This window comes from Esox lucius, chromosome 5, assembly GCF_011004845.1.
Source record: "Esox lucius isolate fEsoLuc1 chromosome 5, fEsoLuc1.pri, whole genome shotgun sequence".
Taxonomy (NCBI): domain Eukaryota; kingdom Metazoa; phylum Chordata; class Actinopteri; order Esociformes; family Esocidae; genus Esox; species Esox lucius.
In genome coordinates, this window is record NC_047573.1 from 32,152,412 (window position 1) to 32,179,794 (window position 27,383).

At 40.8% G+C, this 27,383-nt stretch overlaps 1 protein-coding gene across 3 annotated transcripts; it reads right to left on the bottom strand.

Moving 5' to 3' along the window:
* On the bottom strand, window positions 1–27,060 carry slc4a1b (solute carrier family 4 member 1b (Diego blood group)). 3 transcript variants are annotated; one of them, XM_010864573.3, is made up of 17 exons: window positions 26,989–27,060; window positions 21,375–21,552; window positions 20,946–21,081; window positions 20,239–20,308; window positions 20,016–20,058; window positions 15,175–15,359; window positions 14,424–14,634; window positions 11,853–12,053; window positions 11,456–11,604; window positions 11,070–11,264; window positions 10,632–10,880; window positions 10,338–10,427; window positions 10,012–10,178; window positions 9,553–9,794; window positions 2,920–3,089; window positions 1,300–1,473; window positions 1–1,020 (listed from the first exon to the last, which is right to left on the bottom strand). In XM_010864573.3, the coding sequence occupies exons 1-17, from the start codon at window positions 27,034–27,036 to the stop codon at window positions 940–942; spliced, it is 2,589 nt and encodes an 862-aa protein (XP_010862875.1). In that variant the 5' UTR covers window positions 27,037–27,060; the 3' UTR covers window positions 1–939. The 3 variants fall into 3 exon arrangements, with proteins under 3 accessions (XP_010862875.1, XP_010862876.1, XP_019900271.1); XM_010864574.3 differs by lacking the exon at window positions 26,989–27,060 and adding an exon at window positions 26,655–26,689; XM_020044712.2 differs by lacking the exon at window positions 26,989–27,060 and adding an exon at window positions 26,659–26,671.
* Between the last annotated feature and the right edge of the window lie 323 nt (window positions 27,061–27,383).

A 27,383-nucleotide genomic window follows, 5' to 3' on the forward strand; every position in this document is an offset into this window, starting at 1 on the left:
GATATTGAAATGTGCAGTATCACGGTTAAATTGGTTTTGTTAACTCACTTAAGCACTGCTATCAAGATTGAATTATTTTCAATGGTATAGTTTACATTGACAGAATGAGTTTTACACCTAAATATGGAATACATTTTAAGTGGGGGTAAAAAAAAACAGGGGGCATTTTACCCCATAGGGAGGGGCATTTTGCCCTGATAGTGGGGTAAAATGCCCCATTTACATAGTTTGGTTGCAATAAAATAGAATCATTCTGCCCAATATTTTTTTCTAAATGTATTTGTCTGACTTTAGTCAATATGTTCATATAAAAACCTGACCAAACATTTATTTTTTGAGTCAGAAAATACAGATTTCCCTTAAGAAGGGCGTTTTCCACCAAGTTACCTTATTTCTTATCCATATCGGTTGAAGCAATAAAAGTGCATTTAGGATATAGTCCCTTGATTTTAGAGAGAGTTCACTGTATATCAGATTGGAAAGATAGCTTGCATTACCTTCTCAATCAACTTCAGACACTGTCTTATAAAACTGAAGTCCTTACATAGACTACACTTTTCCAAGGCTAAGCTCCACAGCATATTCCCTAACACGCTTGCTTCACAACTTTGCCTTATAATCCAACCAGCAAGTCCCACATGCTCTGAAAAGATATACAGCACTCCCAACAACAATTAATCAATTACGTTTTTTCATACCTCAATTTTATGTCTGTCATTATGCTTCCTTTCTGAAATGTAACAAAATTAAGCAACTTTCTCTAATGCAATCTTTAATTGTATATTCTTTGTATTCTATAATATGTGAAACATGAAAAAATATATCTGTCATTTGAAACAGTAACAGAGAAAATATATTGATCCCATTAAAATACTTTGAATTGTGTCAGCAGTTAAATAAAATAAAGGAGTTTTGGATCAGAATCACAGAACCACATGTCTACACAGGCATCTGAGTTTCATTGTACACGTCCTGTCCGGGCTCCTCCTCGAATGTCACCTTGGCATCATCGCCATCCAACTGAAACCAAAATAAAAATAAAATGCTTGAGACTAAGGAACAGCCTCATTCAATGTCAAGAAACTGAGGTTTGCTTAAGTTTTGCTGCATTGTGCTGTACTGTCCTGCATTGTTCACATAATAGTATATGGTATATCACAGATTATGCCATTCAAAGTCACTTTCAATACAGTGAGTGCATTAATAATGTTTTTATCTTTATGTTATTGTTTATTAGTACCAAGTCCAGCATCACGCTTTAACCATAGGATCACCTGTAACACCCTGATGTCCACTTACGCATTTCATCTCCAGCTCTGTGAAGAAGCGTCCGGTCATGGCCACTCGGAGAGGGATGGTGAGGATGAGGACAAAGGGAAGGGCCAGGGAGACCGGGCTGGACTTGACGATCCATAGTACCACCAGACACACCACCTGGATAGCAGTGTATAAATGCATTCTGCCCGTTGACACCTAGGCCAGGCAGAAGAAAAGGTATTCCCTTAAGATTAGGAATCTCCTTTTTTAAGGAGGCATACAGAAACAACCTATCTGGTTGCAACATATCACCAAAATATGAAATATAATGCGCCTCAAAATAATTAAGGGAACACTTAAATCACACATCGTGTCTCTATGAACGAAATATATTAAGGATCAAAATCTTTACTATACAACTTGCAATTTCATCATGGCAACTCATAATGTGACTCGGTGGTGTGTATGGCCCCCATGTGCCTGTATGTACTCCCGACAACAACTGGGCATGTTCCTGATGCAGAGGGTGGATGGTGGGGTATTTCCTCCCAGACATGGATCAAAGCATCAGTGAGCTCCTGGACAGTCTGTGGCGCTACTTGGCAGCATCGGATGCAAAGATACATAACAGCCCAGAGGTTCCCAATTTGATTCAGGTCTGGGGAACGTGAGGGCCAGTCAATGGCATCAATGCCTTCATCATCCAGGAACTGCCTACACACTTTGGCCACATGATGCCAGGCATCGTCCTGCACCAGGAAAACCCCAGGGCCCACTGCACAAGCATAAGGTCTAACGATGGGTCTGCGGATTTCATCCTGTTACCTAAAAGCAGTCAGGGTACCATTAGCTAGCATGTGGAGGTCAGTGCAACCCTCCAAGGATATGTCTCCCCAGACCATCACTGACCCACCGCCAAACCGGTCATAGATGATGTTGCAGGCAGGATAATGTTCACCACGGCATCAGCAGATTCTTTCTATCACATGCTCAGTGTGAACCTGCTCTCATCTCTGAAGAGAACAGGGCACCAATAGCGAACCTGCCAATTCTGGTGTTGTCTGGCAAATGCCAATCAAGCTGCACGGTGCTGGGCTGTGAGCACAGGTCCCACTAGAGGATGTCAGGTCCTCATGCCTCCCTCATAGAGGCAGTTTCTGACAGTTTGGTCAGAAAAATGCACACCAGTAGCTCGCTGGATGTCATTTTATACGGCTGTTCAGCTATCCTTGTGTAACGGCCCGTCTCCTGGTATCTCCTCCATGCTCTGGACTACCTGTGCAACCTGAATGGGCGGCAGGTATCGCCTCATGCTATCAGTAGTGACAAGGACACTAGCAAAACGCAAAACTAGAGAAGAATCAGCCAAGAAGGATGAGGAGAGAGCAATTGTCTGTGGCCACCACCTGTAAAACCATAACGTTTTTGGGGGTTGTCTTTCTGTTGCCTCTCCAGTTCACCGGTTGTCACTTTCATTTGCACCAAAGCAGGTGACATTTGAACTGACTTGGTGTTATACTATAAAGATTATTTGTTCCCTTAATTGTTTTGAGCAGTGTATTTTAAATGTCTTTGTCTTGACACATTTGACAGAAAATTATGTTAGTAAGACCTAGCCAGTGTCTGACAAGCATAATGTGTTAGAGATGTCTCTTAATTAACCTTAGTGGCGTAGAGCTCGTTGGGATGGTATTTTTTGGGGACGAGAAGGAGCAGGATACGATCCCACAGCTGGATCCCGTTGAGTGAGGTTATTCCCATGTAGAGAAAGATCCCAAACAGAGCGGTAATGGGAATCATCTTCAGGATGGGCTCCATGAGAATGGACAGACCTTGATGAAGACAATTATTAGTAAAGTTACCCTTAGACACAGATCTTGTGTCAGTTTAGTATTTCCCCCACTAATGGTGAAGGCTAATATTGGCAGAAGGGAAACGGTCCTAGATCCATTGTAGGTCTGTCGCGATATCAGATTTTCACTACACAATTAACGTGGTCAACAGATTTCACTGTAATGATATTATCGTGGTATCTATAGAAAATTAGAAGACAGAAATGCTATCGGTCAAATTCATCTTCAACTTTGTTTAATGTGTTTATTTTTTTTTATTATTTTGGCAAATTAATTACACTTAACATATGAGTGTATGGAGGTAGAGAGAGTCTGTAACTGTACAAATAAAAAAATAAAAGCGTACAAAAAGAACAATTACACTTAATGGATAATGAAAAGGCAACCAGATGAACTGATAAACAAAAGATCCACAGAGAGTTTTTGGAAAAATTTGCCTTGTGAAACATTTTCGTCTAGGCTACGAAAAGGTATTAATTCAAACACTAGTGTAAAGGTCCAGAGTCATAGTTTAAGTGCATGCATCGTGTGTCCATTGTAACACATGCAGGTACCCTGTATGTGCGTTTGTGTTTTTCCCCTCCTGACGTTTCCCCAGGTGTCCTTTATGTTCCTGATTATGCTCGTTGGTGTTTCCCACCTGGCAGTAATGAGTGCATCGCCAGACTGCTGAGGTGGACCAATCAGTGGACACTCCTCCTAATTGCACCACCTGTTCCTTTTTTTCTGTACCCAATCACATCACACATCCCCTGGTTTAAAAACCCAGTTAGTTGGTTCTCCCAGAGAGACTCTTTTGCTTTACCCCACATGGACATAGATACTCTTGAGATACATACCCTTTTTGATAGACCGACACTTTGTTCATTCATACATCACTTAGTTTATAGCACATACATCTCACTTTGTCCTGTTTCATGTGAGTATGTTTTGCTGTGGTGTTTTGTTTGATGTTTTCTAGTCAATTGCTTAATGTTTAGTCCTTGGTCAACCTGTGTGTTTTTGTTTGTCCCTGGGAAAACTTTTTTTTTGCAAGTCACCCTTGGGCATACACAACCCGTAGGAAAACGTTGTCTAAAAACACTAGTTAGAACTGAGCTGACCACTCCAGGTCAGGCCCCTTTTCCCTAACCACTTTACCGTGTGTTTAAACGTTAACCACTTAAACGTTTTATGTTTGACGGTAGCTTTGGTTGTCTGTGTCGTTTCTTCTCACTGTGCCTTTACACTACACTAATTTGAGTTTTATATTACAGGGCTCTGTACCATCCACCCTGGACTGCTAGAGCCACAGAGTTCGTAACATAACGTGGGGGCTCACCCAGGATCTCTCATTGATACCCATGCCACTCATGCACCTTGGTTTAAGTGTCTAGTTCAGTGTTGAGCTGTGCAGCTGTGAGTGTGTGATCGGCTGGTGTAGTGTTCGGTATTTGTTGTTTCATGTTGCTGGCTTACGATGGCTACTTCTGATTTGGATGCCTTTTTGGCTTACCCCACGTTGGAGATCTACAGGCTCTGGCTGACGAGGGCGAGGTCAAGGCTCCAGCCACACTGCCCCGTTTCGACCCACTCTCCCCGCTGCGGTCAGACAGTGATGCCAGAAGGGATGTCCGTTCGACACGGCTCCAAGTGGAGGCGGAAGAGAGAGCACAGAAGGGATGGAAACTCTCCAGTTGGAGATGTGTAAATCTGAGGCCGAACAGGAGTTGCACAGCCTCGAGGCCGAACAGGAGAGGTGTAGGCTAGAACATGAGTCACGTAAACTTGAGGTAGAGCAGGAGACACGTGGACTTGATCAAGTACTGGAGATGCATAAGCTTGAACAAGTGTTGCGTAAGATGGAACTGGATGCAGAGACAGCGAGGTTAGCCAGTGTTCGTTCTATGCCTGCTAGTGAGCCATCCTCACCAGCGGGGTCTTCTACTACTTTTGTTATTAGCAGACAGATCGCCTTGGTACCGGTGTTCAGAGAGTCAGAGGTTGACTCTTATTTTTGTGTGTTTGAGCGTATAGCGGTATTATTGAAATGGCCTGAAGAGGTATGGTGCTTACTGCTCCAGTGTAAATTGACAGGCAAAGCCCAAGAGTTTTGTCAGTGCTACCTCTTCAAGACAGTTTGAATTATGACGTGGTCAAAGCAACTGTTCTTCGTGCCTACCAGCTTGTTCCTGAGGCATATTGACAGAGATTTAGGTCCCATAAAAAGACATCTACCCAGACTTAAGTGGAGTTTGCTAGAGACAAGGAAAATCGGTTAGACAAATGGCTCACTGCTTGTAAGGTGACTGATTTCAATTATCTTCGGGATTTACTCTTGTTGGAGGAGTTTAAAAATTGCTTACCTGAATGCATTGCTGTTTGCCTAAATGAACAGAAAGTGCACTCACTGAAGCTTCAGTATTGGCAGACTAATTTGTGTTGACGCACAAGAGCGTATTCTCGGCTCGTACGGAGTGTAGGGTTGCGGAGCCTTCGTCACCTAGCCCTAGTCGACCATCAGTACATCAAACTGCCAGTGGAAAGGTAATACCCATATTGGAGATGTTGAATAAAAGTGACCAGTCTCTTTCGGAGGAACAGTTATCCACGTGTTCCCCGCTTGTGCCATCACACGTGCTCAGGCACGACGAATGGGTGTCGTGATAGCATTTTCAAACACTATTCTGTCTAGAAAGTTTGACGAGGAGGATATCTTGTGTGCTACCTCTGGTAAACTGGCGGTGTCTGAAAAACAGCCCAGGATCGGGAAGAAGAATGTGGACCGTGTTGCTGATGCAATACAGTTATCAGTAACCTGTGAGCAGCTTGTTGCTCACTAAAAGGGTGACAATAGCCTTGCTATGTTTTTCTGATGCCTCAGTGGAGGAGCTTAAGAAGAAAAACATGGCATACTTCATTGATAATAATCTCCTCATGCCCATACCTGCCATAGGCGAACCGTTCAAACAGGTGGTTGTTGATTGTGTTGGACCATTACCAATGTTTATGTGTGTGGCCACACAATACCCAGAGGCCATTCCTCTGTGAAGGATTACTGCTCCGGTGATGAGCAAAGCCTGTATAAAGTTATTTTCAACATTTGGGTTACCTAAGGTGGTACAAACTGATCAAGGTTCAAATTTCCTTCCTAAGCTTTTCAAACAGGTGTTAAAGACCTTGTCAATAACGCATCATGTGTCAATTGCATATCACCCAGAGTCTCAGGGTTCGCTTGAACGGTGGCATCAGACACTGAAGTCTATGCTCCGTAAATATTGTTTGGAATCCGAGAAGGATTGGGATGAAGGGGTTCCTCTAGTTGTTTGCTGTCCGTGAAACGGTACAGGAATCCCTAGGGTTCAGTCCGGCTGAACTAGTGTTTGGACACACAGTCAGAGGACCTTTGAAAGTCCTAAAAGATCAGTTTTTATCAGAAGGATTGTGTGCAAAGGACAATGTATTAGACTACGTGAGTCCCTTTCGTGAGCGCCTACATGGCACCAGTGCGCTGGCAAAGGAAGCCCTATCTTTCCTCGCAGAGACGTATGAAACGTCATTATGATAAACATGCTGCTTCTTGTCCTCTGCGGCCGGGTGACCAAGTTCTTGTGTTGTTGCCTGTACCAGGTGTGTCGTTGTCAGCACGTTTCTTGGGTCCTTATGTGACTGAAAAGAAACTAAGTGAAACTGATTATGGCGATACAAACCCCTCACAGAAAACACCAATCCTGTGTGTGCCACATTTACATGTTAATGACATACCACACCAGACCCATCACCCAGATAGACAGTCCAGAGAAGCCAGCAGACAGTGCCGTCTCTTCTATTGCTACAGCTTTTCTTGTCTTTTTAGTGATGTTCCTACATGCATAAACGTGTCAGAGCATGACATTAACATTGGAAACGCTGGATGTGTTTCCAAGCAAAACGCATATCGGGTCACCACATCCAAACGGAAGATAATGAAGGATGAAGTAAATTACTTGCTGGAGAATGACCTGGCTACGCCAAGTTCAAGTCCATGGAGTTCCCCAATGCATTCTGGTTCCAAAACCTGATAACACATCCAGGTTATGTACGGATTATCGAAAGACCAGTGCTGTCACAGTGCTTGACTCGTACCCGTTAAATGTCTTATTAGAATATTTAAAAATGAATTGTTGTACAAAATGCACAAGTGCAACTCATTGTCCAGAGGCAAAATCAAGGTTCAATTTTGATCGAAAGAAAAAAAATTCTACTAATACTACTATTTTAATCTAATCGATGATAATAAACCAAATACTTTTTTTGCATTCATTTTAAATGTTCTTAGTTAGCATAAACAGTGAGCATTATAACATGTATAGCCCAACTTAGACGGTTATTTGTCGAAAGAATAGACGAAGAATTAGACTAAATGAGTCGAAAGATTCGTTGTTTTAACTGAATTATTTGAAACGAATAGAAATTCCCATCACTACTTTACATTTTGTGTATGCGTGAAAACCTACGGATCTTGATCTTGATTTTTATATACAATAATGTCATTACCCTTTTCAAGAATTTGCCACTTATTTTTCAAAAATGTTTTAAAGCAATAACAAAACATGAATGAAACACAAATAGCAGAACAACACATCCTTAGATGTTGAGTTAAATTATTATAACAAGTCAGATTCAGGAAGATCAAGGGTAATTGGAATGACTGACAGACCTTTAGTGTGTAATGTAGAGATTTAGCCCAATCATAGCCTACTGAACTGGAAAGCAATGGTTTAGAAACTCTTTCCAAAGGCACTGTACATATCCCATAAGGTAAAATGCTAATTCAGTTTTTGGCTAGCAATGTAAACTGTAACTAATTGATCCCACAAAAGGTGTTAAATTGGTTATATTTCTATTTGTCTTCTACTGCCTCTTAATATGAAAATAATCTAAAAGTAATTCAAAGTAATCAGATTATGTTACTGATTACAAATGTGGACAGGTAACTTGTAACTAACGGATTACATTTAAAAAGTAACCTACCCAAACCTGTCAGTTGATTTGTAGGAACACAGATGGTAGGACATTTTAAGGAAGAGCTGTTTAAAGGTAGGTGTCCATTAGTTTTTCAATAAACGGTTCCAATTATGTAAACATAAAATAAATCAGACTCTAGACTAACTTTTTTCAAATACCTCACATACACCAATCAGCCATAACATTGTGACCACTGACAGGTGAAGTCAATAACACTGATAATCTTGTCATCATGGCACCTGTCAGTGGGTGGGATATATTAGGCAGCAAGTGAACATTCTGTCCTCAAAGTTGATGTGTTAGAAGTAGGAAAAATGGTGATGGCTAGAAGACTGGGTCAGAGCATCTCCAAAACTGCAGCCCTTGTGGGGGTGTTCTGGGCCTGAGTGGTCAGTACCCATCAAAAGTAGACCAAGGAAGGAAAAGTGGTGAATTGGCGACAGGGCCATGGGTGGCCTTGGCTCATTGATGGACGTGGGGAGCGAAGGCTGGCCCGTGTGGTCCGTTCCAACAGACGAGCTGCTGTAGCTCAAATTGCTGAAAAAGTTAATGCAGGTGCTGATAGGAAGGTGTGAGAAAACACAGCTACAGACCAGTCAGGGTGCCCATGCTGACCCCTTGCTGAAAATGCCTACAATGGGCACGTGAGCATCAAAACTGGAACACGAAGCAATGGAAGATGGTGGGCTGGTCTGATGAATCACATTTCCTTTTACATCACGTGGGTGGCTGGGTGCGTGTGCGTTGCTTACCTGGAGAACACATGGCACCAGGATGCACTATGGGAAGGACGCAAGCCGGCAGAGGCAGCGTGAAGCTTTGGGCAGTGATTTTCTGGGAAACCTTGGGTCCTGCCGTTCATGTGGATGTTACTTTGACAGGTACCACCTACCTGACCATTGTTGCAGACCATGTTCACCCTTTTCATCGCAACGGTTTTCCCTGATGTCACTGGTCTCTTACAGCAGTATTATGTGCCTTACCACAAAGCAAAATTGGCCCCTACTCACAACTTACAGGACTCAAAGGATCTGCTGCTAATGTCTTGGTGCCAGATAACACAGCACACCTTCAGAGGTCTAGTGGAGTCCATGCCTTGATGGGTCAGGGCTGTTTTGACGGCAAAAAGGGGACCTACACAGTATCAGGCAGGTGGTCATGATGTCATGGCTGATGAGTGTGTAGGAATGCCCCTTCACCACGTCATTAAAAGCCAGTAGTATTCTCAAGTAGTTTTACTATAATACTTTTTATACCTACAGTATTCATTCAAATCAAAATAAAAACAACAGTAAATATTAGCTCAGTGCATATCGAAAATAAAGGGGTATGACCTCTAAGGAGTACATTGTCCAGTGTGCTGCTCTGTCAAAGACCATGGATCCCAGTCTTAGCATTGGCATGCCAAAACAAACAGACCAAGATAATGAAATGGTCAGTAGGTAAGGTCACTCACCAACAAGCAGTGCCACCAGCATCCCGCTGACTCTCTGCTCCATCACCTTCTCGATCTCCGGCTTGGGCCCCTTGCTCATGACGGTGAGAGCATTTGCATGGCTAACAGAACGCACAGTGGCAGCACTCAGCCACGGCACACCAAAGAAAGCACCAAACCCACCCATCCCCACCAGGATGAGAAGGTCCAGGTGGAAACCGGATCCCTTGACCATCTTCCTCTCCGGCTTACTTATTATCAGACTGGCAATGATAAGAGGATTGAAATTTAAAAACACGCTGTCCAGTAAATACACTGAGTCTTGTTTTTGTAGGAAGTTTGCTTTAATTACTTATTAATTTCATTGATTCACTTGCAAATGGCCCTAATTTACAAGTGTATTGGGTTGCTTTTGTTAATAGGCTAATTAAAAAACTCCACATATTGTAAATGACCTGATTGCTGACAGCTGTCACTCACGTGGTGATCTGGGACTCGAGGAAGATGAGGATGAAGACTAGACAGGCGGGAAGGCAGCAAGCAAACATCAGCCACACAGGGAAAGGCTTGTGTTCACCGAAAGGGTTGATGAGCCAACCTCTGACCTCCGGGTTGGACACTGTCAGACCCTTGGGAACCACTAGTTTCTATTCAGTGACATAACAGGAAAGTTCAATGAAGTGTGCTCAACTCTTAACCAGGCTTAACAAACTCATTACAATCCCAGTACATGTTTGGTTTGGCAATAACAGAGCAATGGAGAGTAAAATCTAAAAACATTTTGTACGAGGCTTGCAAGGACTAACCTGAGTGTAGGTATCCTCTATGTTGATATCCACGAGACACATCAGGAAAATAGCAATAGGCACACCAAAGTCCCCAATCAAGCGGCGGATCTGAAAGGAAGGACCAACACATACTGTAACATCTGAGCTTGAAAGAGTGTTATGTAAAGGTGCTGCAAGCAGTTCTCAACCAACTGAGCTACACAGGTCTACCACCAGCAGCAGCACCAACACACAATGACGAGGATCATGAGCAAATATAGTGATTGACAATGTCAATTAAAACATGAATAGCTTATTCATTTCTATCATTACCTTTCCAGGCAAGAAGGTCCCGTTCTTGAACTGGCGCAGGAAGAAGGCAATAAAGAAACAACCAAACATGAGACACATGGAGAGGAGAGCTGTGTTGGGGTAGGCCCGATCCATGACGTTAACCGTGGTGGTTGTGTTGCCTGTGTTGTTGTCATACAGGTGACTTTGGGTTACCACCAAGTGCCATGGGTCCTCCACGCTGTCGTTAAGGTGGTCGTAATTCAGGACCAAGGGGTGGGCCTTGAAAATCTAAACCCAGGGATATGGATGAATGTTAACGGTGCATTCGAAAATGTGTTATTCCAAAAGCTGTTTTGGAGCAACGACAATAAAAAACATATTCTGATCTTCTCTAGACAGACACCAATAATGAGTAAAGAGTGGCATAGACAGAAATTCAATGTAACAAGGTAGACAGAAGGGGATGGTGGTGCGTACCCTGCCTAACTTGGAGAAGGTCTCGTAGATGAAGATGAGAGAGATGAGGATGGAGAAGATCTCCTGGGTGAAGCGGGAGATGAAGCGGACCAAGAAACTGCCCTCACATGCCACGATAACCACCACAATGACCACCAGCCACACGCCCACCCACACACGCCCTACAATATATTCAATGTCCTGGGACTTGCAGAACTGAATGGGATGGAATGGAATGACTCTGGGTTATTGACATTTTGTCAGTCTTGTTTCATCATATTCAACAAAGGATATATACCATAGACATCTTCATCACTCCCATATAATAATTTGCTATATACCATATATTATATTGAATATGTTGCAACATATTGTATGAAACCACAAATGTTGATAGAACGACTCACAGCAAAAAAGGCCTCCTCAAACACCAACAGTGGACCTGAGAAGCCGATGACCAGGACAGGCTGAGCTGCGATACTACAAAAGATTACCCCCTGGACACAGGTGGAGATCAGGAGCTCAGACACACCCATCATGTTGTCCACCTTATCAGCTGCAATAAGGCAGGGGTGGAGGAAAGTGATGTGATTGTAGACACAGACTCAAACAGTGGGGTTCTGTGTAACTCAGTTGGTAGAACATAATGCTTGGGTCATGTGTTGATTTCCAGTACAAAAAGGCAAGAAATTGTAAATGCTTTCATAGCTCAGTGGAATAGTCTCAACTATTTAAGTCAAATATGACCATCTGGCGCACCTGATAGACTCAAAATAACAGAAACCACACACGTAGATTCTTTACCTAGCAGTCCGCCGAAAGTGACAGCAGGGGATAGGGCAGCGAAGTAAATGAATATGACAGCTGCGAGAACCTGAGCATTGAGGGCATCGGTGAAGTCACTTGCATAGTGCTGGTAGCGTCTCTTTGCGTCTTTGATCATCCCGCCAAATGGTCGACCCGTACGGACAAGTGGATCCTCAGGAAGAGGCCTGGAAGTGGAAACTAGGAAAACATTAGTTATAGCTGGGAAGGTTTGGAATATACTTACTACAAAACATATTTTTAAATAAAGGTGGTATGCTGATATCTACAGGTTTTTAAGAGAGATCATTCACAATAACCTCCATCAACTAATTAAAAAAGTGTGCTTTTTTAATACCATTAAGCAGGAGGACTATTTTGACATGTGAGCTTAGCATTATAATATTTCAAAGTTTTATAAAACAACTGTATAGTGCATTAAGTATTTGGCCAGGTAGAAACGTTTAGTTGTTTTGGTTCTGTACTTAAACACTTTAAAATGAAACAATCACTAAGACCTTAAAATAGCTGTGAATGTGTAGTGCCAGTTACATCTTTTAGTTTTGACTTTGGAGTCTGCATTTGATGTCAGAAGGCATAATCCAATATGAAGACTAGGGAGCTGTCTATGAAACAAAAGCAATCGATTTGCCAAATTAAGTTGGAACCACTGGTGTCTTCAGCAATTGGCAACAACTAGAAAAATGACCAGAATGGTGTAAAACAACCCTAAAATAAGAGAAATCACCAACAACCTCACGAAGGCTTGGGTGAAAGTTTCACAATCGAATGTTTGCAAAAGTCTTTGTTGGCAGAATTACAAAGGCTACACTGCAAGATGCAAACCTCTGATCAGCACCAAAAACAGAAAGGCCAGATTAGAATTTGCAAAAATTTACAGAGAGTGCAGTTTTGGAGTTTTATGGACAGATGAGATCAAGGATAAACTTTATCAAAGTGATGGGAAGGCAGCATAGTGGAGAAGGTTTTTAAATGCAGATGATCCAAAGCATACCTTCTGTGAAGTGTGGTGTAGGTAGAGTGTATCATGGCATGGATATGTATGGCTGACTCTGGAACGTGCACACATCTTAATTGGTGATGTGAAGAATGATGGCAGCAGCATAATTAATCTAGTAATGTAAAGAAAATGCCACTAGACACATTGGGTGGTACTCCACAATCCAACAGGAAAATGACATGAAACAAATTGCCAATGCAACTAAGGAGTTCATTGGGGGAAGAAATTGGAATGTTTCAGACTGGCCAAGTCAATCTCCTGATTTAAATCCGATTGAACATGCATTTCACTTGCTGAGGAAAAGACTGAAGCTCGGCCTCAACAAGCGACAACACATAACGGCTGCCGTAAAGGCATGGCAAGGCACCTCAAAGGATGATAACAGAGTCTGGAGATGTCATTGGTTGGCAAACATGTTATTGCATGCACAGCATGTGCATTTCTTGCATTTGCTTTATTGTCCCAATTCTCATTAAATCAAGGGATGGAACTCTGAAAGTGCTGTTATTCTTGGTCGGTATATCTTACAGTGGATTTAATAAGTCTACACACCCCTGTTAAAAGGCCAGGTTCTTGTGATGTAAAATAACTTGATGTTTGGTTTTTGTAAGGTTTTTATAAAAAAAAAATCCCCTGCAAAGATTTCATTTTCAGTTAAAAGTGAAAGAAGTTCTGACATGATTTTTCTTTGTCTTAATCTTTTACATTACAAAACCTGGCATTTTAACAGGGGTGTGTAGACTTTTTATATCCACTGTACATCTTGGCAGTATGCACCTCATATTCAACTTATCATTGTATTTTTAAATCCTTGAGCATGAACTGCTCGTTTAAGGTCCTGTCCAGCATCTCAGTGGTGTTCAAGTCAATCTTCTGCAAATGGTAGATCCACCCCAATCCCCTGGAGAGAGTTCAAGATCTGTCTGACACTTTTTGTTTTTTTCTTTATCATGGTGATCAATTTTGGTCAAGTCTTCCTTGATTGAGCGGGAATTTGGCCATTGCTGAGCTAACCAGTGCTTTCTTTCTTTTTCTTAATACACCAACATTTTATTTTTGCCATGACTAAAGTTTGGTCTGTGTCTTTGATAAATGTATTCTTATCTTCATCATGATGGCCAACTTGATTTGCATTGACACTTCTTTGGTCCTTTTGTTGTCAGACCCTAACAACCTAGATTCAAGATTAAACATTGATAGCTCTCTTGAGGATGCACTTATAATTCAAACAAATTTGCCTAATAGGAGACATATGTGAAGCCAAATGTCAAAATAATTCCTTACCCTGTAATTGGGAGACTATGTACGTGTTTTCATGAAATAGTTCATCCAATATGAAATACCAAGTTAAAGCTGACAATCTGTTCTTTAACTCCTTAATCTTTGCACTATTTCAAATCCAAATCGTTTTAGCACAAAGCAAAACATCAAAACTTGTGTCACTCCAAATACTTGTTGACTGAAGTGCATGTGTGTATGCTCATAAACTGTATTTTGATTAGATATTATTGTGTTGTTATAAAATATACTGATGTTGACCCTATGCTCACATTTGCGAGGTTTTACATCTATGCGCAGCACCGGGTCGGAGGGGCGGAGCCTCTCCTGCAGTAATTTCTTCTGAAAGCTGATGATGGACTGGAGCATAGCCCCTTCCTGGATTTCTGTGGGTGGGATCACAATGCTGCAGTCCATGAAGTCAGCCAGAGAATCCATCAACTCCCGTTCACTCTGCGCCTGGAAAGCACCCTGGTTGAACACCTGGGTTGGAAGAAATACATATTATGTTTAATGTCTTTTAGGCTTGTTGTGCAGTGAACCTAGTCCTGGAATAATAATAACACAAATGCTCAATGGAGAATCAACTTGGAAATGGCTTCATATCCAAGACTAGGCTTAATCTGTTTCCATGAAAATAACCTTCTGTGTCTGGTGTAGTGGAAAATGTTGTTACATTTACAAAAGACACATGTAGCATGGTTTGGTGAAAAGGCCACATATACAAGCACTGATGGGAATTACAATATCATGAATTGTGGTCTAAGGTAGTTCAGCAGTCTAAGTTTCTGTATCTAGTGCACATGTATTTCTGCAACATGGTTTTGGATTCAGCCCACTGCTCTTTAAACAAAAAGTCAAAACAACCTACAGTATAAAATCGTGAATACATTTTTAGTCCTGTTTCCCCATTTCCCATTCTTGGATGTTCCCAGTCCTATTTCTTTGTCCAATTTCTCTCATTCCATGTGCAGTATTGTTTATCTTTCTGTTGTTTAATTGTATTTTCATTTGCTGACTCACTTTGTCGGCCATTAGTGCCGACATGGCTCGACCAGTCTCGTGGTAGTTCATGTCACTCTTGTTGGGGCCCACCAGGAAGAAGATGAAGCGGACTGGCACTGGAGCCTCCAAGGCCGAATCCAGAACCACAGCCTCCTTAAGACGCACAAACGCTACTGTGGGCCTCTCTAGAAAGTCCAGAGCTCCTGGAAAATATACACACATACAGTACACACATAAACCTGCACAGGTACTGTATACACTGATGAGCCAAAACATTATGACCACCTGCCTAATATGCTCTTGTTCCTTTGTGTGCCACCAAAAAAACGCAGACCCGCTGACTAAACAAGACCCATGAAGGTGTCTTGTGGTATTTGGCACCAAGACATTAGCAGCAGGTCCTTCGAGTCCTATAAGTTGTGAAGTGGAGCTGCTGAGGATCGGATTTGTTGGTCCAGCACATCTTAGAAATGCTCAATTGGACTGACATATAGGGAATTTGGAAATCCAAGGAAATACCTAGAAAAGTTCTTTAAGTATCAAATTGACATCCACATGAATGCCTGGACCCGGGGTTTCCCAGCAGAACATTTCCCAGAGCATCACACTCCCTCCACAGGCTTGTTGTCTTCCCACAGTGCATCCTAGTGCCATCACTTCCCCAGGTAAACGGCACACACATCCACGGCCATCCACATGATGTAAAATAAATCGGGATTCATCGGACCAGGTGACCTTCCACTGCTCCCAGGTCCAGTTCCGACGCTTATTAAGCTTATTGTAGGCACTTTTGATGGTGGTCACAGGGGTCATCATGGGCACTCTACGCAGCCCCATATGCAGCAGCTACGTAGACCAATACGCATCAGGGTGCGATGCACTGTATATTGTGACACATTCCTCTCATAACCATCATTCAAATTTTCTGTGACTTGTGCCACAGTGGACCTTCAGTAGGTTTGGACCCAACAGGATAGCCTTCAATGCCCTCGTGCATTGATGAGCCTTGGCCGGCAAACACCCTGCCGCTGGTTTGTAGTTTTCCCTCCTTGGACCACTGTCGGTAGGTACTCTCCACTGCCGTCTGGAAGCACCCCATAAGCTTTGCCGTTTTAGAGATGCTCTGACCCACTGGCTTTTTCTTTGGAACTCTGCCTAAGTCGCCTCTTCACTGTTGACATTGAGTCTGGTGCTTTGCGGGTACTATTTAATGAAGCTGCCATGTGAGGACACAGCGTTGTACAAGATCTTCAGTTTCTTGGCAGATTCTGAAATAGCTGTCATTTCTCAGAACAAGAATAGACTGATAACTCTAAAATGGATTAAGTTTATTTTTTTATTTTTCAATCTACACACTACCTCAATGCTCAAGCAAGCAGACATTTTTGCAAAGAAAAAATAAGAAATAAAAAAGAAATATCACATTTACATAAGTATTCAGACCCTTTGCTATGACACTTGAAATTGAGCTCAGGTGCATCCTGTTTCCACTGATCATCCTTGAGATGTTTCTACAACTTGATTGGAGTCTACCTGTGGTAAATGCAATTGATTGGACATGATTTGGAAATACACAGTTGTCTCTATAAGGTCTCGCAGTTGACAGTGCATGTCACAGAAAAAACCAAGCCATGGTTGAAGGAAGAGCTCCGTAGAGCTCTAAGACAGGATTGTGTCGAGTCATAGACTTGGTGAAGGTTCCCAAAAGGATCTGCAGCCTTGAAGTTCCCCATGAAGAAGTTTAATACCATCAACATTCTTTCTAGAGCTGAACACCTGGCGAAACCAAGCAATTCAGGGGGAAAGGCTGAATAAATGAGTGGAGGAATATAACAAATGCAGGTGCTTCCATACAAGTGTAGTGCATGATACAATTAAGAAATGAACATCCTATTATCCTATATGGCATGTATAAAAATACAACAGGCTCAGCTGACCTCAATGTTGTATGAAGATGGCAAGAGGAAAGGATCTAATTGACTTTGAAATAGATTTCATTGTGCTCTCCACCACAATCATCAAAACAACAAATTACAAAATCTTTTAGAACAGTGGTGTTCCATCCATCCAGTTAAGATCCAGAGACTCACAGAATCAATGCCAAGGCATGCTGAAGCTGTTCTGGTGGCTTAAGGTGGGCCAAAACTTTCCTCAGGTTTTTCTTTTTATTTATTTATTTATCACTCTTGAAGCTGTTTCTGTAATTGGTACATTTCAGGCTTGCTTTTGCTAGTTTTTTTTAAGTAAAAAAAAGATTGTACATTTTCATCTCATTGTTCGCTTGCTGCATTTATGAGCTGAACATTCCATATTGGGTTATATCACTCCAGGCGTGTAAAAAAACCAAGATTCTTCCAAGATTTGGTCATCCAGCCAAAACAGTCAAAGGGCATGGTAAAGATCAAGAATCCAATAGCTGAGCTTCAGAGTTTCTCTACAGAGATGGGAGGACCTATCGGAAGGACGACCATTTCAACACTACTCAATCAGGCCTTTATGTTAGAGGCTTGGTGGAAGCCAGGCCTGAGTAAAAGGCATATGACATGCTGCCTGAATTGCCATTTCAAAAACAAGGTCCAGCTCATCAGCTGGCTAATACCATCCCTATGTTGAAGCATGGTGGTGGGAGCATTATGATCCTGATCAACAGCTCCCAGGACATCAAACTCGGGCAAACGACCAAAAACATATCCAATACAATGCTGGAGTGGTTTCGGGACAAATCTGTGAAAGTCCTTGAGTGGCCCAGATAAAACCAGTCTGACAGAGCTTTGAGAGGATCTGGTAGGAAACATTGAAGAAACTGCTCAGTGTCCAGTGTATGCAAAGTGAGTTGAAGCCAAGGCCTTAGATATGAGGTCAATGAGGACCGGGCCTTGGTAATTATGAAAAATATGTAAATCTATTAAAAGAAATGTAATAAAAATTAATCGCCACAACATAACTGTTTAATCAGGAGTTGAAAACCTCTGGTTTATCCTCCCAGTGGGTGTCACCATGAAGCTGCAACTTAAATTACTGATTGATGCGTGATGCGTATCTCTGTGTTGATTGGATAGCTGCTCAAATTTACAGCCGGATGGGATCTACCAATACAGCCACACTCCAATGTCAAACTGACCTGGCATGAACCAAGGTACTGTTAGGTCTGGAAATATTTGGACACTGACAACATTTTCACAAGTTTGGCTCCATACGCCACCACAATGGATTTGAAATGAAATAAATTAGATGCAATTGAAGCCTAGACTTTCAGCTTTAATTCAAGGGGTTGAACAACAATATCGTTTGAAATGTTTAGGAATTGCAACCATTTTCATACACAGTCCCATTATTTCAGGGGCTCAAATATTATGTATGAAGTAACACAATTATAAATAAAATGTTCATTTTTAATACTTAGTCGAGAATCCGTTGCAGACAATGACTGCCTGAAGTCTGGAACGCATGGACATTCCAAAAAGTGGGTCTCCTCCTTTGTGATGGTTTGCATTTGTTTTTTTGTGGATTTTTCTGCCTTAAGTATTGTCTTCAACAAGTGAAATGCATGCTTGAGATCAGGTGATTGACTTGGCCATTGCAGAATATTTCACTTCTTTGCCTTAAAAAACTCCTGGGTTGCTTTCGGAATATGATTTGGGTCATTGTCCATCTGTGAAGTGAAGCGCTGTCCAATCAAATTTGCTGAATTTGGCTGAATCTGAGCAGACAATATACTCCTATACACTTCAGAATTTATCCAGCCCCTTCTGTTCTGTCGCATCATCAATAAACACTAGTGACCCAGTGCCATTGGAAGCCATACATGCCCATGCCATCACACTGCCTCCACCACGTTTTACAAATTAAGTGGTATGCTTTGGATCATGAGCCGTTCCAAGCCTTCTCCATATTTATTTCTTCCCATCATTCTGGTGCACGTTGATCTTAGATTCATATGTCCAAAGAATGCTATTCCAGAACTGGGCTGGCTTTTTTAGAAGTTTTTTGGCAAAGTCTAATCTGACCTTTCTATTCATGAGGCTTATGAATGGTTTGCACCTTGTGGTGAACCCTCTGTATAAGTCTTCTCTTTATGGTAGACTTGGATAATGATATGCCTACCTCCTGGAGAGTGCTCTTCACTTGGCTGGATGTTGTGAAGGGGTTTTTCTTTACCATGGAAAGGATCCTACGATGAAAGCAATGCTAAACAATGGCATCTGTTTTTTTCAGCTAGTTAGCTAGCTACTAATACTATATATGTTTTCAAGAAAGATTTATCAACTGTGTTATTCCGGATGAATATATTGAGGTATTTTAAGAAGGCGAAAGGGAGAGACGGAGATGAGGGGACCCTGGATTGAGTCCAAATATGTGTATGTGATTAACTACGCGTTTGCATGATTAAAGGGATTGTTTGTCCAAAAATCCTATTTGGGTGACTGTCCACTTACCCTGAGTTGGTCTTTAAGGCACATAGAGATTTTTTTTAAAACAATCCATTACTCAGCTCTGTCTTAGTCAGTAATTCGTTTTATTAGCATTGTACAAATACATGAATGGAAATGGTGCGTACCGCTATCGCAAAGCTGCATTGCAAGTGGAAAATTACACTAAAACCCTCCGAACTAAGAAAAGTAGTGTTGTTTACCTAAAAGAACATGACGATGTTGTATTCCTCGAAATAAAGTTCAAATTTTCGCAATATAAATCTAATTTCAAATACGGGTAAATTTAGTTCACAATTGTATCAATCCATGCATTCTTTCAGGAAGAGTAAGTTTATACCTGTGCGATGGTTTCTGCCCATTTTGTTTAACACTGAGGCTTTTAAAAAATATTTTCAGATCATTAATTTCCTTCAGATTTGCACTTACCTACAAGCACCATTGATGCCTCTACATTGTCAGTAGTATCTCTCTGAGGGAAGAAAAATAATGTTCACAGTATGGTCGACAAAAATAGAGGTTTGAACACATTGACATTGAATGTGTGTGTGGGGGGGGGGGGGGTTACAAAATGTACAATGTGAAGTGTTTATCTATTTCTGTAACTATTTTAAGTGAAAGATGATCTGATGAGTAGGACAGGGTGACATACTCTCTCTTTGACTGAGAAGGTCTGCATCTCCGTCCCCCCGACCATGGGTTGGCTTTCTACTGTAGTTTGGCTGAGGAAAGAATCACAGCTTATATGTACCTACTGTCAGTCCCAAATCCATAAACACTCTTCAAAAATAAATACTGTCTAAAAGTTTTTCTTCAGCTGTGCCAATAGGAGAACCATGTAAAAGCACCTTTCATGGCTCCAGTTAGAACCCAATTTGCTTCCAAATCTACTTTAAACGAAGAATTGTTCTTCAGGGACCCACAAATGGACAGACGGAGAACCCCCTTGAAACCTTTTTTCCTAATCAGTGTAGACATACGGTATTGGTTTATGCCTTAAAACAGGTTAAATATAGGTTTAAGCATCTAGCCTAAAGTTTGCTAGATTATATTGTGCGGTGGCAAGGTGAAAAATATTTTCTATTTTATGTCAATGAGCAACACAGTTAACATTAATTGCTCCAGAGGTCATTGATATGAATAACTTGTTCTTTGTCAACTTATCTATTATATATACAAATAATTTAAACAGATGATCATTTGATTTTAACCAGTGACAGCTGGTTTGTCACTAATATAGTGTTCATAAAGATGAACTGTTTTGACGTGACTTATTTTGAACCCTTCTGATCCAAAAGCATGACTTTATTGTGAGAAACCCTTAAGGTTACAAATCACAAGCTAAAGACAGGACTTTACCTGCGGTTCTGGAGTAAAGAACGGAGCACCCCGTCCCGGTCGCCTGGACGGATTTCTTTCTTCTTGATCAGCTCGTCCACCATTTTCTCAGCAATGCTGGGTAGACTACGCTCCTCCCGGTCCAACATTACCACACCTAAACAATCCATAGAAAGAAATGAGGGGTCAAACAGGGTCAAGTATTTTCTAAGTGAAAAAGAACACTGTTTGTGCAGTCAACAAAAATATTTTGATGCTTAGTCCTGTTTCTCTCGCAATATTTTTGGACCACAGACCATAATTGTAAAAACGCTGTATTAGGGCTTGCATTTGAACATTTCCTAAAACCTACGGTCTTATTCACTCAGAACTTAATGAAAACACAAATGATCTACCTGGATTAGGACATTTTACATTTTAACCAGCATTCTCTCTGTGCCCAGTTCTGACCTGTGTTCATGGTGCGGCGAAGCTGGATGAGGCTCTTGAAAGTGAGGTAGGAAATATGGGATGTTCCCCAGCCTCCGGCCTGGGGGTCATAACTCTCCTCGTAACCCATCCATCGACCTGTGTCCTGCCAGTAGCACTGCTCCTGGTTCTTCATCAGCTCTGCCAGTTTCACGTTCGTCTTCATGTGGGAGACAAGAAACTTGTAGGTTGTGGAATTGTGCGGGGCTCCCATAGCAACCATAACATTTAAATGTTACTTTTATTTGTATTACTAAATTGTGCAGGACAGAGTATCAATGTAAAGTATGGACAGACTAAGCATTTGGTGACATGCAAGGTTCATGGAGGATACTTAAGTAAAAGATTTAGTCTTTTACATTCGGATCGAGGTGTGGAATATGTTGTTTACATGAATTCAATATCATATCTCGGTTAGCCATGAATCTCCAAGTTTGAAAGTATGTGATTTGGATGACATGGGGCACATATTAACATTTTTGGGAACCTGTTTTGGCTTGACAGTGCCATTTTTACAACAAATGGTGATTCAGAGAGACGTAAGAGTTCGAGCATGATTCAACATACACATCTAGATACTGATTAATCATGTGTGTCTAATATTGGCTGTCATGAATCCAGTGACCAATACATTCACTTTTTTGCATCGTTACTGCTGCACACTCTTCCTGAAGGTCTGAAATGTGTGCTGAGAGAGTGGCATGAAGTCGATTGCTCAGGGCATGCTCGGCTGGTGACACTGATATGGCAGGCCGGGTGTAACTGGTGTCTACAGCGTAAACATGGTGGCGGTAGCCCCCGTTTGCAGTGCTTTGGCCTGCTGGCTTGTTTGTGGTGTCAGTGTGTAGACGACAGCTTAGCTCCTGGCTGTGTTTGGAGTATCAATAAAGGATGCATGGCAGAGTGCGCCTGTGGAACAATAGCTTCAAAGCATAAGCATGTGTATTTGTTTGTGTATATATCTATCTTTTGTTTGAACACATTATCAATAGTGACAATCGGTGTGTTAAGTTTGTCGTAGTTCTTGAACAAAGCCTTCTGCCTCTGCCAGTCACATGCAGATCTCAGTCTAATACTCATTTTGTCATGGGTCTCATTCAAATCACTCCTTCTGTGTCATACTTATGAGTTAAATCAGGTCTAGATCAATGTAGCTCCTCTCTCACAACAGATGTCAAAGACAGACTGGTGCAATAGCAAACAGTGGGGTGTCTCACTGCTTTTAAACGTACCTTCATCCCATCTCAGAAAACAATATGCATTGGTATCACCGTTCAAATTCTGAAATAAAATATCTCACCAATTGTCAACTTGCACGTCTATATTCCTAGTCATATGAAATCTATATTCCAGCCAAACTATATTCAATAGAAAATAGTACAAAGACAACATATCAAATGTTGAAACTGAGACATTTCATTGTCTATTGTTTCTTGAAAAATACATCCCCAGTTTGAATTGCATGCCAGCAAAATGTTAAAAAAAATTGGGACAGAGGCAACAAAAGACTGGAAAAGTTGTCTAATGCTAAAAACATTAACCTGGTGGAATATCAAACAAGTTATTAGGTCAATTGCCAACTGGTCATTGACATGATCGGTTATAAAAAGATCATTCCAGAAAGGATGGGTCTGTCAGAAGTGAGAATGGGGAGGGGTTCACCACTCAGTGAAAGACTGCGCAGGCAAATAGGGCAACAATTTAAGAATGAAGTTTCTCAACATAAAATGGCAAAGAGTTTGGTGATCTCATCATCTATGGTACATAATATGAATCCTGTATGCAAGGGACAAGGCTGAAAACCAATATCGGATGCCCGTGATCTGCGGGTACCATACCATCATGCATGCTGGCTTTTGAACTGTGCGCAGATAACAAGCCAGATAATCCTTCGCCTGTTTAGCCCTGAGGACACAGCGTTCATGATTCCCAAAAATTATTTCAAATGTTGATTTGTCAGACCACAGGACAGTTTTCCACTTTGCCTTAGTCCATCTTAAATGAGCTCTGCCCCAGAGAGGGCGACAGAGGTTCTGGGTCTTGTTTATGGTTTCTTCTTTGCATGGTAGCGTTTTAACTTGCATATGTAGATGCAGTGAAGTAATGTGTTCACAGACAATGGTTTGCAGAACTGTTCCTGAGCTCATGTAATGATGTTCACAACTGAATTTTGTCTGTTTTTAATGCAGTGCCATTTGAGGGCCTGAAGATCACAGTCATCCAATATTGGTTTTTGGCCTTATCCCGTTATTCTTAAATTGTTGCACTATTTGCCTGAGCAGACTTTCACAGAGTGGTGAACCCCTCCCAATCTTTATATCTGAAATACTCATCCTCTCTGGGATGCTCTTTTCATACCCAATCATGTTACTGACCTATGGCCAATTAACCTAATTAGTTATGAGATGTTCCAGCATTTTTTTGGGGGGGGTTAAACAAATGTTCCAGCCTTTTTTTATCCTGTCCCAGCATTTATGAAACGGATTGCTGTCATCCAATTCAAGTGGACATGTATCTTTCAAGAAACAATAACATTTCTCAGTTTCAACATTTGATATGTTGTCTTTGTACTATTTTCAATTAATTATAGGGATTGTATTATTTTTTTCTGGAAAGTAACATAGGTCCTACAACTCCCTATCAAAATACAAAATTATCCATGCAAATTCCTTCATAATACGATGGCATAAGTTAACTTTGCACTCATAGAATTGAGTGGCTTGGACCTGTTTGTATTAAGCAAGGAGTTGTACTGTTGGTAAGTTGCCTTTCAATGGAATCAACTGTATCAAAAATAAAATATCTCCATCAGGTCGCTAACATCTTGTAGGTTTTTTACTGGAGCAGTGCAAGGCAGGTTTCACAGAAATACTTGTTTCACAGTGCATTTTTTAAATGCACTGTAGCAAAAACTGGTTCACAAAGAGAGATCTGAGCATTGTAATTAACTTATATCCTATCATCTTTACATAGTAATATGACTTTGTGAAATTAGAAAACAGGCCCTCAGAAATTATTTTGGAATTTGAGTTTATTGCTCTAATACTTTTTAACATTCTCAGATGAAACTGGTATGTTAAGAATATTCTCAGTACAAAACCAAAACCTGCATTTTTTTAAATTACTTATATTGTGCCTGGCATATATTCTAACCTTTTGACTGTGCATGTATTTCATGCCATGTGAAATACCAGGTGAACATTTTTGTTTAGTCACCAAAATATCAGATAAGAAAAAGTTTTACTGTTTACTGGTTCTAAACTAATTGTAATCCAAAAGAAGAAATACAATTTTCAAAATGTAAATCTTTCAAGTGCTAAATAGAACAATGGCAAAACCAATTTTCTATAAAATATTTGGCTCAACCAAATAAGTCATGTGATAAGTCATGTGGACAGATTCATTGTGCTTACACACCCGTAGGGCTTTTGGGATTGTTAAAATGAAGTTAGCTACAGTAAACACAATCAAAGCACAGTTAACCCGTTATTAAGCTAAACTATATAGACAATATTAAAGTGAATCGTTTTGAAACATAAAGCATGATAAGTACTGTTCAGATTGTTGTGCTTGTGAAAATGCATCACCTACTTGTTAATATTGCATTAGAGTGGTTGAAGAAAAACTGCAATCAACTAGCTGTCCTGATTTGGCAAACAAAATGTAGAATTAAGAGACCACTGGATCCTTTTTCCTTTTTCTTAGTAGAAAAGGAAGGTTTGGAGTGAGGAACAGAAGGATTAACATTAAGAGACTACTGCAAATTGAACGATTCTGTTCCTCACTGAAAACTTTCCTTTTCAACTTCTTTGGAAAGGAAAGAAAATGGTGCAGTGGTCTCTTAATCTTTTTCAGAACTGTATATACATACAACGATCAGCCGTAACATTATGACCACTGACAGGTGAAGTGAATAACACTGATAATCTCGATATCATGGCACCTGTCAGTGGGTGGGATATATTAGGCAGCAAGTGAACAAAGTTGATGTGTTAGAAGCAGGAAAAATGGCCAAGCGTAAGGATCTGAGCGACTTTGACAAGGGCCAAATTGTGATGGCTAGACGACTGGGTCAGAGCATCTCCACAACTACAGCTCTTGTGTGGTGTTGCCTGTCTGCAGTGGTCAGTATCTATCAAAAGTGGTCAGAGGAAGGAAAAGCGGTGAACCAGCGATTGAAAAATTATGTAATTGCTTATTTATGTGTATTCCTGTGGTCATGTCTTCCTTGATATATATTGTGGCCTGTTGGAGCCTCCACATATCTCTGACTGTAGCAGAGGACAGAAGTCCATCACAACAACATGGATTATTTCCAAAACACAGCTAGGCATAGGTGATGAAGAGTCAGATTTGATGGACTGGAAGTTGTGTGAGTGTGTGCCTGTGTAGATATATACAGAATGATCCAGCATGAGTTTGTATGGCTAAGTCGTGGAAATATAAACAAAGTAAATGAGGTGGAAATCATAAGAGCAAAACACACTTTAACCTATTTTGGACAGTTTAAAAAGTATTATGTGACAATTAAATGTACATGTAAATAAATTGACAATGCATTGTTGTGTATTTCCTACACCTCTGTTACACCATTAAACCATTTCTATGGGTTTAATCATGTACATTTGTGAAATTAATTATTGTGGCAAAACCTTTGCAGGGTGGCAGTGATAAGAGACCAGCTACAGTTATTATACAAAAATAGATAGAAAATAGACATACAGTAGTCTGTAGTGAGTAACATTAAGATTTGGATGCCTTCATATTATATCTAAACATTTATTGAATTTTCTACATAAACTACCCTAAAATACGTTGTTTCCTTTTTATGAGGATGTATGCATTTTTGCATATGACTACATGGCCCATAATCAATGCCTGAAGGTAGCACCATTTGCCTCCATTACAGCTGCTTACTTTTTAATAGGATTCTACTTATTCTAAAATATGGTTGGGAATCACTGATGGACAGCAATCGGAGCATCTCTTGGAAAGTGTTTTCCTGTACATCTTCATAAATAAAATACATAACTAAATTGTTCTCCGATAAATACATAACTAATAACACCTTTTTTAATTTCTCTAGAACTTTCTCCCAAATGTAGCTCTATAGATACAAAGATTCATTCCTTCTAAGGCATTACTTTTTCCAGGGTTGTGTACATTTAATGTATATCATTAAACTTAATATTTATATTTATAACACCATTTCTTGCACTATATTATTATTAAGGCAAAATGAAGATGTACGCTTGGACTTACCTACAACACACAATGGACCCCCTCAATGCTGAAAAGGTATGACTTCATAAACACCACCTCTTTATAATGTCTGTGACTGTAACACGCACACACCTACCCACAAACCCACAGTCCACTTAGAATCTGAGCCAGCGTGTTCCCAATGTCACCCATAATATTGATAGTAAATATCGGGAGTAGAAAACCAAGGGCCAGTCTGACTGTCTTAATCCAGATGAACATCTTATCATTAAATGTATTGCTATGTCTGACTGTCTTAATCCAGATGAACATCTTATCATTAAATGTATTGCTATGTTTGGGAAAAAAACAGATTAGATTGCGTCCAACTCACCTTCAAAATCCAAATGTCTGAAGTCTTAGAGGAAGAATTGTCTTTCATTTTTTTCGTTCCTTTTCTGGTTGATTCCCCTGTAGACATTTGAAAGCTACCAACATTACCAAACTGAGACCTAAATGGATGGGGGATCGCAAGGTCACCAGATTTAATAATCATGTAGGTGTCCTATTTTGCACAGGTACATTGTTGATTCTACATGTGAAATTTCTGAATGTCTTTTGCATATCACCCTCTCCTGATGCCCCCTTTACATCCACCCTGGAGAAAGTAGGATTCATTGGATTGCTCAAAGGCATTAAACAGATTTATCACATTGTTGACTCAGCAGATCTGATCCGGCTACCTTTTAGTTCCTGGCCCATCATTCAGATGTGCCAGGCTTCCTGTCA

Bases quoted from the DNA above. Each gene is read 5' to 3' on its own strand.
- slc4a1b (XM_010864573.3), bottom strand. From the start codon at position 27,036: ATGAAAGACAATTCTTCCTCTAAGACTTCAGACATTTGGATTTTGAAG. The intron at 21,553-26,988 runs GTGAGTTGGACG...TCCCACATGAAG, and splicing joins CAGACATTTGGATTTTGAAG to ACGAACGTGAAACTGGCAGA. The intron at 15,360-20,015 runs GTAAGTGCAAAT...TATATTTTCCAG, and splicing joins GGCATCAATGGTGCTTGTAG to GAGCTCTGGACTTTCTAGAG.